Source organism: Sorex fumeus, unplaced genomic scaffold, assembly GCF_029834395.1.
Source record: "Sorex fumeus unplaced genomic scaffold, SorFum_2.1 ptg000054l, whole genome shotgun sequence".
NCBI classification, from domain to species: domain Eukaryota; kingdom Metazoa; phylum Chordata; class Mammalia; order Eulipotyphla; family Soricidae; genus Sorex; species Sorex fumeus.
In genome coordinates this window covers 37,439,832-37,456,234 of record NW_026606111.1, presented here as the reverse complement: position 1 = coordinate 37,456,234, position 16,403 = coordinate 37,439,832, and the positions used below count along the sequence as shown (strand labels likewise).

General features: G+C 35.6%; 1 protein-coding gene across 9 annotated transcripts in view; it reads left to right on the top strand.

The window, feature by feature from the left end:
- Nucleotides 1-16,104, top strand: part of FAM184A (family with sequence similarity 184 member A) — a 140,990-nt gene extending 124,886 nt beyond the window's left edge. For 4 of the 9 annotated variants that reach the window (XM_056125138.1, XM_056125135.1, XM_056125136.1 and 1 more), the window contains 4 exons: nt 6,459-6,576; nt 10,857-10,961; nt 13,664-13,866; nt 15,765-16,104. In XM_056125138.1, the coding sequence (XP_055981113.1) occupies nt 6,459-6,576; nt 10,857-10,961; nt 13,664-13,866; nt 15,765-15,846 (508 nt within the window). In that variant the 3' untranslated portion in view covers nt 15,847-16,104. Of the gene's footprint in view, nt 1-6,458; nt 6,577-10,856; nt 10,962-13,202; nt 13,867-15,764 lie in introns of those variants that run through there. The other 5 variants (XM_056125137.1, XM_056125134.1, XM_056125140.1 and 2 more) reach the window with 4 other exon arrangements.
- The last annotated feature ends 299 nt before the right edge of the window (nt 16,105-16,403 follow it).

The window sequence follows — 16,403 nt, the reverse complement described above, 5'->3', positions numbered from 1 at the left end:
AGGACAATATTTCTCTAAAGACTGTCCTCCAAGATCATAAAGTATCACACCATGGTGAAAAGTCAAAAAATATTCATTTCTGAATGTTAGTGAAAAAGACTATATCATGACAAGGAGGAATGTTAGGATCTAATATATATACTACTAAGTAATAATCCATGCTAGGATCTGATACATATGCTATTAGACAAAGGATCAAAAGATAATACAAATATAAATTTTTAGTGATATAGTATTTTTCTCTTGGGAATGGATGAGGAGGTTTTTGGGAACAGAGAATAGCAGCCTTTTTATTTCATGTATTCTGCTTAAATATTTTTAGAATTCCTACAAGCTTTTAATTATATTGTGAATTTAAAAATCAGTAAAGGCATAACATTGTGGGGCTCAAATGATCTGTAGAGGCATCCCCCAAAGAACCTCTTAACTGTTGAACTCTGGAACACTCTATCCATGTTTCCATGACTGTCTAACAGAGTCCCTCCCTTTTGTTTCTCAGGAGCTCCTTATCTCCCGTCCCTCCCCTTAAGTCATTTATCTCCTGCATCTGCTTTATACATCTCCCCAAAGCACTGACTTGTAAAGTATAAATTCCCCGTTTTGTCTTTACTCGGGACTAAGACTTTTGGAGATTTCTTCCCTGAGCCTGCTGGTGTAAAATAAATCCTATTTTTAAAGTTTTCTGAGTGCTTGATTCTTCCCAGTCTAATCAGGCTGCCTCCTGCAATAACTTAAAAAAAAAAAAAAGAATTATTCTTCACTCAAAGTAGCTCCAATATTGCTATGCCCCAAATTTTTAATATTTCTTCATGATTTGAAGTATTTAATAGCTCCTGTCTTTCCTACACATTCAGAAACTGCTGAGGCCAAACTCATTGAGTTCTATCTCTCTGGCCTCAAGCTTAGAATTACTACACTAAGCTGCTGCAAATTACTTTTCATGACCTTCAGATTTTTCCCTCCAAATAAAATGCTTCATTCAGTTTTTTTTATCAATAAGATAAAAATAGTGATTCATATCATGATCCATCATTTTAAAGTGCAATGCTGAGCTCTTGTGCGACTTCTACTTTTGCCAGCAGCTGGCTTTATTTGTTCTCCTGTATTGCCTTTGTGTCTGCCAGGCTGAGTCCTCAGTTTCCTCCTCAGTCTCCTGTGTAGTCCTCTGAGTCTAGATTAACTTCCCACATCTTTACTACCTAAATTCTCTTTCTGCTGTCTAGAAATCGTATCTTCACATTTTTGTCTCTTTTGACAAGTCTCACAGTCAATCTTGTTACATGTATGTGCAGGAACACACTTATTCATCATCACTCACTTAACCCCAAACAAAATAACTACATATGCACACACATAGCCTGCCTTGTCAGTTCCTTCAGTGGCCTCTGAGGTGAGGCCCTCTTTGTCATGGATACACGTGTAGAGGATTTTCATGGTAGTACATATTTAATGAATGATCATTTAATGAATGATCCAGGATGAATATATTTTTTTTAGCATTACCTCCAGTATTTACCTTTTAGGAAATTATCCTTGAAACGATAAGGAATCTCAGACAGTCATTTCCCCAGTCACAGCAAACTTGGGATTTGCAAAAGTTGGAGGTAATTATTTAAATCCTTTTGTGAGACAATAAGACTTTGACAGAGGGTCAGGAAAAATGGCTCAGTTATGGGACGCATCCCTCACATGTGTGAGGGCCAGGGTTTGATCTTAGACACCAAAAAAATAAAAGCTCAGTCATCTACCATGTAATGTCCTAACCTCAGACACTTAAAAAAAATGAATTACAAAAAAACCCAGTGCCTTTGATTTTCCTGTCTCCCAGACTCAGTATTATTCATGAGGCAGAAATTGAAATCCTAGCACTCTTATTTCATACACTAAAAAATTTAGGTGCACAAATAGAATAATCTCTGTATGTTCCTGTGTCCTGTCTCCTTAGGAATGTTAACTTACAAAGACTGAAGACTGTGTCATTGTTTTTACTTCCTCTGTTTTTATGTGGTTTTACATGTTACATATTTTCAATAGATAGTAAATAATAGTAGTTTTTCTTGCTATTTTAATTGAAGTATTCCTTAATCAAATATTGTATTTGCTTTTATACTATGTTATACTTCAACTAGGTCCATGTTAAGGATCTATACTTTTTTTTTTCTCCAGAAAACTGGTGCCACTATCCAGTCTCTAGGTTTAGGTATCTACTCTTTTAGTCAAAAACAAACACATAAAATATATTTTAAACTAGGACTGCTTAAAAAATTGTTCTGTGATAATGAAGTGTCCTTTATCTGTTCTGTCCAGTACAGTAGCTACTAGCCAAAATGTCTATTAGTATTGTTACTGGTGAAACCAGGGAATAGAATTTTTAAAATTTCATTTTAATGCCAGTAGACACGTATGAACTCGGGGTTACCATTTTGGAATGCAGCTCTAGATGACTGAGTATTTATTTTGGGTGCCAGTGGAAAGGCTTTACCCAGCGGTACTCATGGCCTGTTCCTGGTTCTGCCTCTGAGCTCAGGGGTGATCCCAAGTGGTGCTCAGGTGGACCATATGAAGAGACATTTGAAGAAGTATTTTGGCAAGCACCTTAACCCCTGCAGTGTATCTCAGGTGACTGAGCATGAATTATGAATTCTACCCTGAATTACTCTTTTAAAGTTGGGTACTTTTATCTCTGTTACATGAGTAATTTTTTGTTGTTCCATTTGATTTTTAAATTGTTAGATTATTTTCACTTTTTTAAAAAAATTCTGATTTGAGAGCCACAAGAACAGTGCTCAAGGGCTCCTGAAGATTGTGGACTCTGTTGTGCTGGGAACTGAATGAAGCAACACAGGTGCTCAGCACATTGAGCTCTCTCGCCGGCCCTCATAAACTTCTCAAAGTAAGGATGCAGTAGTCCTTTTGCCACAGTCAGTTTATGGGAAAAGAAGTTTTTGAGATTAAGATCCTTCAGTTGCTCTATTTCCTTTTAAGTCTATAGAGGATTATGTATAAGAGAGTTCTTTAAATGATTTTAAATGATTAAAAATTAGAAGGTGCGTGTGCCTAATAAAATTGTTGTTTGGTCTAAAGTCTCAATTTACAAATTTTTTGGTCAAGAACCTATTTTAAAAATAAGTATGAATGAAGGGGGTGGGGATATGAAAAGGAACCTGGAAACATTGTTGGAGGGAAGTTGACACTGGTGGTGGGATCAGTGCTACAATATTGTATGTCTGAAACTCAACTTTGAATAACTAAATTATGGTGCTTTAATTAAAAAAAATTTAAATCATCATGGAGGGTTATCAACTTAGAAATTTTTTAAATGTAGTTCATACCACTTCTTAGACATTTATATTTTAGCTGGTATTGTCCATGAGCCATATAAACACTGACCTATATACACTCTCAGAGCCCAGAAAAATCGGGGATTGATGCCTGGGAAGAGCCCAGGAGTGATTAATTAGTAATTTCCAGATTCTAGTTCTCTTTGTTCTCTCTTAGTATTACTTCAGACAAGAGTAAAATGCTCTATATACTTGTGTGGTTACTTCAAGATTCCCTCATTTCTCATGCTTTAATCCTATAACTTTGAAATTTTAGTAATTTCTGATTACCTATGATACTAACATCCTTAGCATATTTAATTGACTTAATTTAAAATTTTTAACAAAAAATTGTGATTTATTTATACAGTAAAACTACAGCTAACTGGAAAACCTTATGTAATTTTAAGTTGAAGCTAAGTTATAATTCTGTAGATGTAAATTTTGTGAAAATAACTTTGGATTGTAACTAGCATTGCAACTCAAGATTTACCTGAATATTGTGAAATAAGGTAATAGATATGTGTTATAAAGATCATATAAAATAAGTAAAAGTTTAGATTTTATTGACTTTCCTTTCCTCGGGGCTGGAGAAATAGCACAGTGGGAAGGGCGTTTGCCTTGCACGCGGTCAACCTGGCTTTGATTCCTAGCATCCCATCTGGTCCCCTGAGCACCGCCAGGAGTAACTCCTGGGAGCAGAGCCAGGAGTGACCCAAAAAGCAAAAAAAAAAAAAAGTTTCCCTTCCTAGTGATAGAATACTTTAAAGAAATACTAATTAAAAATCATCTCCTGTATCAGTGTCAGTCATGCATTGCATAGAACTGAAGAGAGAAATGTCAGTTGTATTGGCTTAAAATGGATATTGGACTGGGGACAAGATAACTTCTTGTTTGAATCTGAGAAAACTAGTATTCTAGAAGTGCTTTGTAAATTTAAATTTATATCGTATTTACTTGTTCTCTCCTTTAATGCTTTCCCATTTGTATTTATATAGATTATGTTTCTTCAGCTTAATCAGTTCTTTCCCTTTAATATTTAGGTATCCTTTCTCTTAACATTTTTTTAATAAAATAAAATATTTTGTGAGAGTATTAACAAATAGTAATTTTGTAAGATAAAGCATGTTTAAATGTAAACTACAAACGAATTTAGGTTTAGAATAGCCTTATTATGCAAACAGTGGTTCAGCGACTAGAGTCATTGTTTTAGGCTCACTTTGGATTCATTTTGTGTTAAAAAAATATATATTAACTTCATTAGATTAGCTTCATTAGCTTGAAGGCTTTAAACTTAACTGCCATTAACTACGAAATATTCTTGTTCCTAAGCAGTACACAGAGACTTTCTTTAACTTGCATTCATGATAGAAGTGGTTCAGTGACATCTTGTGGCTGGTTCCATATTAAGGCAAAAAGTATTTGGGTTTATTTAAAATATTACTTCTCAAATATCTTGAAACTTTGCTTATTAAATTTGTAAACCTTCGCCCTTAAAGTGCTATAGCATGATAAAATACAAGGTCACTTTATGTGGGCTTAGTAAATCACATTAATTTTTCACTGCATTATCACAATAGCAAAAGTAAATAGCTCCCACTGATCCTGAGAAAATCACTTCCTAACCCTTCACTCTTATCAGCCTCATACCTCCCACTCACCACTAAAGATTAAAACATTAGCTCTGGGCAGGGCATGGGGGCAGCAGTTATGTTATCTCCAGATCTTGGGTCTGGTTGGTGGGGGCATTTAATAAGATAACTAAAATACATAAAGAGCCTAGTACGCCTATAGAACTGGGGGGGGGGGGGGGGCAGAAATGAATCACTGATTCCTATAAGATCATTTATTCAGAATAATGTTTCTTGGGACCTTTTGTTGACCGTTGCTTCCCTCTGACCTTGTTTCCTTCCTGTGCGCCCTCCTCTTCCTACTAGTTGGCCCCCCGGCCTTGTGTTATGGCTCACATTTATGCAGTTTTCATCTGTTGGTTGAAAATTTTCATTCTGTTGGAATATCCTGAGCTCACAGGAGGTCATATGGACCCTACTTAAGAAAGACTGGTCTGCAAATTATTTAATTGTTGGGTGAATAATTTTTTTTTCTTTTTTAGAAATCATTGTGGTTTTAGAACATATCCAACAGCGTTTAGGGCTTATTCTTGTCCTGCACTCAGGGATCAGTCCTGGCAATGCTTGGGGGGACCATTTGTGCTACTAGTACTGGGGATTAAACCCAGGCCAGCCACATACCAGGCAAATACCCCCTACCTGCTGTACTATCACGCCCACCCCCTGAATAAATTTTTCTATGAATAATTAACCATAACTTTATTAAGTTAAATTATATACTTTGGATTTTGAGTAATATGCTTTAAAATTGTTCTAATTGTTTAAGATTTTTTAAAAATTGTAAGTGCTTTCTTTAATTTCTTCACCATATTAGGCTGGTTACCAGTTGCCTCTTCATTTGACCCTGTCCTGTCATTTTAGACTTCATAAAAAGTAGCTTTTATTCTAGCATGCACAGCGGTAGTCATCGTAGTGTCATCCCTTGTCCTTCAGAGCAGAACAGACCCAGATTACACTTCCCTTAAATGAGGACACTTTTTTTAGAATTGTATGTAATAACTGATAACGAATGCATTTTTTCTAAATCAGGAAATAATAATGTTACATGTGTGTGTCCTTGTGCTCCTTACCTCTGTATCTTCTTTTGTCCCTTTTATGTGTTACCAAGATGTGTTGCCATAAAATATATTTGTAATAAACTCAATAATCGTTGATCTTCATTTCCAGCATCAAGTCTATGTTTGCCAGATTATCATTTAGTATACATTTTTTTGAACAGATCTTATGCATACTTCACGCTCGTTTACTCTTTAATGACTTAAAAATAAATTTTCCAAAAGATATCCTGCAAAGCCTTTAAATAATATCATCTGCGATAGAGAACTTTTAATAACTTTTAGTAACTGTGACTCTTGACACAATTATGACAGTGGGCTTGAAAGCTTCAGGGGAGAAAACTTGGCTTAAACTTTTTTTTTGTAAGTTCAACTGGACTAATTTTGAAAAATGTGGGTATTATCAAAATGTTTAAGTTGTATCAGTGAACTAAAGGTTTTCTTGTTTTCAGATTGGAAGAAATGGAAGAAAAATATCTAATGAGAGAATCAAAACCAGAAGATGTACAGATGATTACAGAATTAAAAGTTATGCTTACAGAAAGAGATCAGGTCATAAAGAAACTAATTGTAAGATATTAATATGCTGTTATAATTAATTATTCGTAACTATCCATAATTAATAATACATGATTAATTGGAAGAACAGGGAATATTTTAATAAATGATAAATAAAACAAAAGTATGTACTTTGTGATAGTTTATTAAAATGTTTATGAAAGTCTTTAATATTAATTGAATGTTTAATAATAATGTCATTACCAGTGTACAGTTAGTATACCATTGATGTGTATGCACACATTGTACATGCAACAATCAGATAAGAAAGTATAGTCAAAACATGTGTGCACAAAACATTATGTATTAATCTGTCTTGTCCTCTTCTTTTTTTTTTTTTTATTTTTTTTTCCCCCTTTATTTTATTTTATGTTTTTTTAAAGTTGTAGATTTACAATTTTTTGTGCTTTGGTTTCAATTATACAATGATCAGATACCCATCCCTCCACCAGTGCCCATTTTCCACCACCATGGATAATATCCCTCCCACCCCCATCCCCCCATCCCCCCGTCTCTGTGGCAGGGCAATCCCCTGTGTTCTCTCTCTCCTTTTGGGTGTTGTGGTCTGCAAAAGAGGCATTGAGTGGCAAACATGTTCAGTCCATAGTCTACTTTCGACATGCTTCTCCCCTCCTGGGAGGATCCTCCAAACATCCTTTATTTGGTGCTCCCTTCTCTATCTGAATAGCCCTTTCCTCTAGGATACCCGGCTGGCCTCTAAGTTATGGAGTAATCCTCCTGGTGCTGATCTCAGCTATTCTTGGGTATTAATCTCATACTTTGTTACTTTATATCCCCCAGATGAATGCAATCTTTCTATGTCTATCCCTCTCTTTCTGACTCATTTCGCTTAGCATGATACTTTCCATATTGTACCACTTGTATGTAAATTTCATGACTTCATCTTTTCTAAGAGCTACATAGTACTCCATTGTGTAGATGTACCAAAGTTTCTTTAACCAGTCATCTGTTCTTGGGCATTCAGGTTTCTTCCAGTTTCTGGCTATTGTAAAGAGGGCTGCAATGAACAAACAAGTGCAGATGTCACTTCGACTATACATTTTTGCCTCTCTGGGATATATTCCCAGGAGTGGTATTGCTGGGTCAAATGGGAGCTCAATTTCTAATTTTTTGAGAATCGTCCATACTGTTTTCCAGAAGGGCTGAACCAGTGGACATTCCCACCAACAGTGAAGGAGTGTCCCTTTCTCGCCACATCCACGCCAGCATCGGTTGCTTTTGTTCTTTTGAATTTGGGCCAGTCTCTGAGGTGTGAGATGGTATCTCATTGTGGTTTTGATCTGCATCTCCCTGATGATTAATGATGTAGAGCATTTTCTCATGTGCTTTTTGGCCATTCGGATTTCTTCTTTGAGAAAGTTTCTGTTCATTTCATTGCCCCATTTTTGGATGGGGTTGGATGTTTTCTTCTTGTGGAGTTTAACCAGTATTTTGTATATCCTGGATATCAACCCCTTGTCAGATGTGTATTCGGTGAATATCCTTTCCCATTCTGTAGACTGTCTTTGTATTTTGGTCACTGTTTCTTTGGAGGTGCAGAAGCTTCTTAGTTTAAGATAGTCCCATTTATCTATCTCTGTTTTCACTTGCTCGGCCAGTGGCGTGGCATCTTTGAAGATACCATTAGCTTCAATGTCATGGAGGGTTTTGCCAACTTTATCTTCAATGTACCTTATGGTTTCTGGTCTGATGTTGAGGTCTTTAATCCATTTTGATCTTACTTTTGTACATGGTGTTAGGCAGAGTTCTGAGCCTATTTTTTTGCATGTAGCCGTCCAGTGATGCCAACACAATTTATTAAAGAGGCTTTCCTTACTCCACTTCACATTACTTGCACCTTTATCAAAGATTAGATGAGCATATGATTGAGGAGAGATGTCAGTGTATTCAACCCTGTTCCATTGGTCTGCAGTTCTGCCTTTGTTCCAGTACCATGCTGTTTTAATTATTACTGCTTTGTAGTACAGTTTGAAGTTCGGGAGGTTGATTCCTCCCATTTTCTTTTTCCCAAGAATTGCTTTAGCTATTCGTGGGGGCTTATTGTTCCATATAAATTTCAGGAGTGTTTGCTCCATTTCTTTGAAGAATACTCATGTGAATTTCCCAAACCATGTTCTGCCTATTCCTGATCCCAGAAAATACTTCACAGAAAATTGGTTCCATATGTTAGTAGAAGAATACTAGAGACTGACGAGACTGACTGAAGACTGTCAGTCAACAACAAGGTGTTCAGGGCTCTGAGAAGTCCATCAAGGAGGAAAATGCAATTTTTTTTATTCTTAAGTCACGGTCCTCCCGTTGTTCATTGATTTGCTCGAGCGGTCCAGTAACGTCTCTATGTTTTCCAGATAATATTTTTATATTATATTATATTATTATTATTATTATTATTATTATTATACATTTGAGACTTTTTGTTACTGTGTTTGGCATATCAAATACATCATGGGTAGCTTGCCAAGATCTGCCCTGTGGGCGAGATACTCTCGGCAGCTTGCCGGGCTCTCCGAGAGGGGCGGAGGAGTCAAACTCGCGTTGGCCATGATGACTGCGTGCAAGGCAAATGCCCTACCCGCTGTGCTATCGCTCCAGCCCGTTATTCTTAAAGAATAACAAATATAATGATTCATTAAAGTGATTATTCTTTAAGGAAAAAAGTATTCAGAGGTTAAATAATTCCTAAAATGTTTTTTTTCTTTTTGGGTCTCACCTGGCGATGCTCAGGAGTTACTCCTGGCTCTCTAGCACAGTTACTCCTGGCTCAGGAATTACTCCTGGCAATGCTCAGGGGACCATATGGGATGCTGGGAATTGAACCCAGGTCAGCCGTGTGCAAAGCAAACGCCCTACCCACTGTGCTATCGCTCCAGCCCAATTCCTAAAACTTTTAAAAATCTTTTAAAATATATCCAGATTAGTAATCAGAATATTATTATTTATTGTTACTGACAAAATCTTCAGAGTGTGAAGACTAGAAATAGAATGCTAAACAGACTTTCTCATTGAAACTGAAAACTCTGGATTTAGTATGCAACAGCACACATATCTGCTTTAGCATATAGGAACGCCAGCTGTAGTCTGAGTTAAGCAACAGGTAGTAAATTTGTATTCATAAAAGAAATCCAAGAGCAGGTTATTGGATAGGTAGTCTGCTATTTCAACACATTAACAACTAAGTTTTCCAAGCACTGTGAACATGATAGCTTGTTTTGATAGTGGTAGACTTGTCAAAGTAACTGTATTCTGCACAGGATATTTAAAAAAAGATATTAAGTATATAAAAATCTATAATCCATAGAAGTAGCTATTGATTTTCTAGTTCTTTCTCAGTTGGTGTTACAGATATCATTGCATTACTTTTTTCTTCACAGCAGAATTTAGGTTTCAAAGAGTAAATTAGACTTCAAAGAGTTGAGTAGCTCTCCAGATCAGCATGCTGGTTAGCGACAGGAATCTCTCCCCCAACAGTGATCTATACTAACACCCTGATTCTGTGAACTGTGATGCACATAAGCTGCGGTTAATGATGCAAGTGATGGCCAGTGATAATTAAGAGGCAGAATAAAAAATCTAATTCTATTAGAATACAGCCCTATACTCCATACTTCCATTTACTTATGTGTGTCCTACTGTCTGTTCAGTTAGTACATGTCGGTAAAGTTTGTGGAAAGGATTTCTCTGAGCTTTTTACATTGTCTGCTTTGTGGTTTTCATTGCTATAATAATATGTTGCATCATAGAGATTACGTAAGATCAGATCTATTTCTCACACTTGGAATAATGATATCATAGTATCACCTCATGTGGAGAAATAATGCAGACATGTATACATCCCACATAACTCAAAGGGCTGGAGTACAAGCTTTACAATCAGGAGCCCAGAGTCCCCCATCAAGTACTACTGGAAGCAGTCCCCCAGCACCACTAAGAATCTAGTGTAACTGGATCTGGAAAGCAAAAACAAAAAGATGGCTCAAACTGCAGAGTTAGTCCTTTAGACTGCAGTTTTTCCACATGGGACCAAGTGAAACACTGAGTTCCCGTTTCAAGAGGAAAAAATATTAAAGCACAAAGTTCAGATTATAGTATTTGGAAGGTATTGAAAACTTGCCTACCAAAATCCTTAAGACACTTGCAGTCAGAGCTAGAAGTGTTTCAACAAGGTATATAAATCTCAGATTTTATATTAAATTTTGAGTGAAATGACATTTAAACAATTAAGTTAATACTCAACAGAAATGTTTAAAGTTGTTTATAATTGTTTTGCATAGGAGGATAATAAATTTTATCAGCTGGAATTAGTCAATCGAGAAACTAACTTCAACAAAGTGTTTAACTCAAGTCCTACGGTTGGTGTTATTAATCCATTGACTAAGGTATGTGCTGTAAATACTGCTAAGTAGGATATGGTGTTTCAAATCTGATTAAAATGTTTTATAAAATATTTATAGAAGCATAGACTAAAGCTCCCCAAAAATATTTTCTTAAATTTGATAATCTAGGATTAAAACCTATAAATTTTTATGTATTTATTTTCTGAATGAAACATTTTTATTTTTTGATAATTTGTACTCCTTAAAGTAATATTGAATAATAGAAACTCTTGGCTCTACTATTTTATTTCTTATATTTCTGAGAAAAACTAACTTGCAAAACTCTTTGAGGGTAACGTTTAATTCCTAAATGTTCACTGTCCTCTATGAGGTCCTGAAAGCTACTTAGGAGTCCTGCAGCAGCTCTCCCTAATAAACTACATCCCAGCAGCTCTCCATAACTAAACTAAGTCCTAGCTGCTCTCCCAGCTAAACTAAGTCCCGATAGCTCTAACTAAACTAAGTCCCAGCAGCTCTCCCTAAGTAAATCAAGTCCCAGCAGCTCTCTCTAACTAAAGGCATGCCATATTCATGGGCCTTGATCGGAAATATGGTTTGTTGCCTACCTACATTTAGAGAGAATTTTACTTATCCCTGTCTTATGAACTTCTTTGACTATTGAAAGTGAACATGACATATTTTGATCACTTGTTCCTACTAAAGGATAGAAAAGCCTTGTAGACAAAGAAAATGGACATAGCTAAGTCATAAACATCCTTGTACTTCTCATCTCTTTGGATCTCATCATAGTTGTTTGGTTACTTTGGGTAGCCAATATTTAGTTACAAAACTTTAGCACATTTTTAAGAAGTTACCACAAATTGTTCGGATGAATAAAATGAATATGTATATTGGCTTCATAAGAATCAATCACATAATTTTGAACAGAAATCAGTAGTTAATTTAAGTGTTAATATTACTTTCATTCATATTTTAAATTTTTCATATGATGACTTAGCCAGAAATTTTTGCTTTCAAATATCACAGAACTTGTTTTGTGAAGAACATGGAAAGAAACTGGGGCCAGATAGAGAGTACAGGAGTGAAGGCCTGTACTTATCTTGTGTGCAGTAGATTTGTTTCATCCTTTGCACTATACATGGTCCCCAACACTTCCAGAAGTGACCCCAGAGCACAGAGTCAGAAGTAAGCCCTTAGTACCACCTGGTGTGGGGCCCCCACAAAGAACGAACATAGAATATCTTCTATCACAACTAAAAGAGCTCCTACCTTTAAACACAAATATTATATAAGATAAAATGAATGAAAGTATGGAGGGCTACAGCTCTCTCTCTTGAGCCTAATAACACTTCATGGCATGCAGAAGTGATAACTGACTGAATGAATGAATATGCCTAGAGTTTTTAAATTCATAATTTAAGGTGAAATAAAAGTTTAATTATGAATCAAGATAAAAATTCAATACTAAAATATTTAAATTTTATTTAATTGAAATTAAAGGTTTGCTATAGCGCTATTACTATGGAACATTGTAAATGATATTTGTGGTTTCTAAAATAGAAACCATCAGTAGGTTTAATTATGCCCTCTGGTGACTAGAACAAGAAAATGCAGGTAGTTCATCTGTATGAACTTTTCTAATAGTAACTTTGTTTTTTCAGAAATTATTCTGAAGACATTATTCTCACCAATTTTGGTTCTGCTAAAGCAGGCTCCTTGCTAGGGACTCAGTTACTGTTGGAACATTACATAGAAGACAATGTCTAGATTGTGAAATTATTACCTTATAAGAAAAAGAAACATAATTTTTTCAAACTCTGGAGTCACTGTGTAAAAAAGGGACTGTCTTGTATTTGTATTTTTTCATACTTAAGAATAATTTTGTAAAAAAAATGCTATGTAATTAATAAAAGTTTGGAGTAGCCAAAATATTTTACCAGTATTGAATTTTGTTCTGCGCAGCAGAGTGGATATTCTGATTTTGGAGATGTAAATGAGTTCAAGATTTGCAAGATGATGAGATTTTGATCATTTATAATTTTATTCTTCTTTTCATGTAAAAGACCAATCAAAAATTTCAAGTTATCTCTAGTTTCAGACTTAAAAATTTAAAGAATATAAGCCAGTTAATTGGGAAACGAGACTTAAATTCATACTCAAAAAGATGCTGCAGTAAATTTTTTTAAAAAATATCTCTTTTAGGTCAGCTTTAGTTCATAAGTAAATGTGGGATTTGTTTCAACTACTTTGCCAAGATTTTTCTTATTCCTTTTTTTTTTCCAGGCCAGGACTGCCTCCTTTTGACAGATGACTAAAGTTCACAGATCTCACTTTTAAATTTGTTTAATTTTATGCCTTTTCCTAGCTTTAGCCTAAATCTACTTAACCTCATGGTATCTGTAAGACCTATCCTTTGGCTCCTCCCTTTGCCCCTTTCCCTCCTTATTACCCCTTGGAATTTTTTTCACCCCTTCCTACCCTTCCCATGAACCATTTCTAAATGGTTTATTTAGGATCATTTGTTCCTCATCTTTTGTCCTAAAGGAGCATGTTTGTTAAGGATTCCATTTAGATAAAAAACAACTCCAAGGACCCCAGACCACAATTTGGGTAACACTGGTTCAGATGAATATCGTATATATCTTCAAAATATTTCCCATGCCAAATTTATAAATTTTATTATCCATACTTTCTCATTTGTCCTTGGACAGGGACGATCCTCACATATATTATTTTTAATGCAGCAAAAGAAGAAGAATGATAAATCAACAACAAGCAGGTTTGTGAGTGTTCCCAATCTAAGTGCTCTGGAATCTGGTGGAGTGGGCAATGGACATCCTAACCGCCTGGATCCCATTCCTAATTCTCCAGTCCACGATACTGAGTTCAGCAGCAACAAAGCACTTCTACAGCCAGTGCCACCCAAACAGTCCAAGACATTTTTGAGGTGAGCCCTGTCTCACCAGTGGTGTTTTTTTTCTTTTCTTTTTTAACTTGAGAAATTTACATTCTTACATTTCAAAATTCACTTCCTTAAGAACAACATAGAACGAACATAGAAATATTCACAGTGAAACACAGTGAAATATTTTTAAGAGAGATTTATCACCTTGCTAGAGAGCTCCTTTTTCTGACTGTTAAAGACTTTTTTTCTGATTTCTGTCAGTTTTCTAAATGCTTGAAGAGGTGCTACTAATATGCTTATAATTTTAATATTGACAGTTGTTTCACTTTTATTATTGTCACCAATCTTTTTTATTAATAATACATTTTTACTGGGCCAAGGGTGTGGTCCAAGTGGTAGAGCACATGCCTTGCATTTGCAAGGTCCTGGGTTTGATCCCCAGCCCTCCATGATGCCTTCCAAACACAGTCAGGCATAGCCCTACTTATCCCTAGGCACCCCAGAATTGACTCCATGACTAACAGTAACAATGAAATTGTAGTAATAATTATTACAGAGCTTTAAAATATTTTTAATTAAATATTTTTTGTTTTGGTTGTCTTTATTTTGCCTTGTTTGCCAGTGTTTTATATAATATGGTGTAACAATACACACAATGCAAAAACGAAAAATACATAAACTCTGGGAACCTAATGATAAACATAAATAAAAATATTTTAGAAAAAAATAATTTCAATTGATAATCCAGTTTTGTTACCTGGTAGTTATTAATTGATATAGTAAGAAAAAAATGAGTCAAATTCATTTATGCTTATTAAAAAGTCAGGAAGTACTGTCATTCAATGCTTATTACTGATTCTATGCTGCTTTAAAATTTCTTTTTATCCTTTTTTGAGGGGGTTTAGTTTTGGTTTTGGGCCACACTCTGTGGTGTTCAGGCTTCCTGGCTCTACGCTCAGAAATCATTCCTAGCATGGTTCTGGGAGTCATATACCCTGCTGGGGATTGAGCCCAGTTCAGCTGCATGTAAGGCCAGTGCATTGCCCTAGTACTTTGTCTCTGGCCTTCTTTACTTATTCTTAACTAAATCATAGCAGTATCATCAGTAATAGTGTTATAAGTGATTATTTTTGTACTTTTAAGTGGTTGATGACATAATGACTATTTTAAATAGAACAAAAAAAAGCAAGAATGAAAAATAGTCAGATATACCTTTGAATGTGTCTCCTGCTAAATATTTTATGTTGCTTATTTTCCCTTGTGCATGGGTATGTTCAGGTATCAGTAAGATGCATGTGCATGAATCAGTCAAGAATCATGACTACTGGAATTTCCATTACAAATTGTTGCGTGCCTTGTAATTTCCCCCAGAGACGGTAGGGATTCTTTTATTTTATCAACTAGTATAAGAATCTTTATAGACTTAAGATAAGTATAAGTCATTTAATTTTGAAGATGGAGAAGATGCTGGCTTTTAAATGTATTTCCTTTTCCCCTAGAATATTTTCTAATAAAATTACAAAGTGAAAGTTCAATATAAAATTATTAGAGCAAAAATACTTTTAAAAAATGTTTAGTTATATTTAACAAAACATCTGTAAAAACAAATACTGGCATCAGATTCTGAAATTTTAATTAAAGGAAAGGTACCAAAAGAGAGGAATGTTATCTTGGTCTCTCTTATTTCCCTCAGTTTCTCCTTTCAAAGGTGACACTGTTTTTTCCCACTGTTGCAGTTATGGGTTTTGGAATTGTGACTTGGGCTGAGTTGCTGTTGCTGCACTTGCTTCTGGCAAAGAGCCAGGAAGGAACCTAGTATAGAGCTGTAGCCAGTCCCATGTGGAATAGCTCTCCTTATGTACCCCGTTTTATGTGCTTTCCCCTACATTTTGCAAAACAGCTTAATGCTGGGTTACATGTCTCTCTTTTTATGAATTCAGTCCTCCTCAGAGTGAAGCTTCCCCGGTGGCTTCTCCAGATCCCCAGCGCCAGGAGTGGTTTGCCCGGTACTTCACATTCTGAAAGAATTGTGTTGGCACAGCTCTGTGTGGACTGTTACAAAGAGCATGACCTTATACAGACCATTATGTGAATAGGTTTCCCTATGTCAAACACTGTGAATGAGAAAGTATTTGTGTCTCCGGTTTGAAAATGCACTGTATTCATGTGATGTTTATTGGTACTATATTATGTGTGTAATTATAACAGTTATTTTTATTTGAAATGGAAGAATCTTTAACCTTTGTAATTACTGCATAATAAATTTTGTTAAAACAATAATACTTTTCTAAGATTTTAGTCCATCTTGGCAGGCTACAATATTATATTCTGTGGCCTGAATGGTGCATCCATTTCTAAGAGTGCCAAAGTAATTGATTCTGTAATGTAGAACTTATTTAGGGGGAAGGGGCCATACCAGCGGTGCTCAGGGTCCACTCCTGGGTCAGTACCAAGGGGTCGCTCCTAGTGATGCTCAGGGGACCATAAAGAGCCAGGGATTGAACCTGGGCCTCTTGCATGCAAAGCAAGTGCTCCTCCCATTGAGCTATCTCTCCAGCCTAGTAATGTAGAATTTAGAG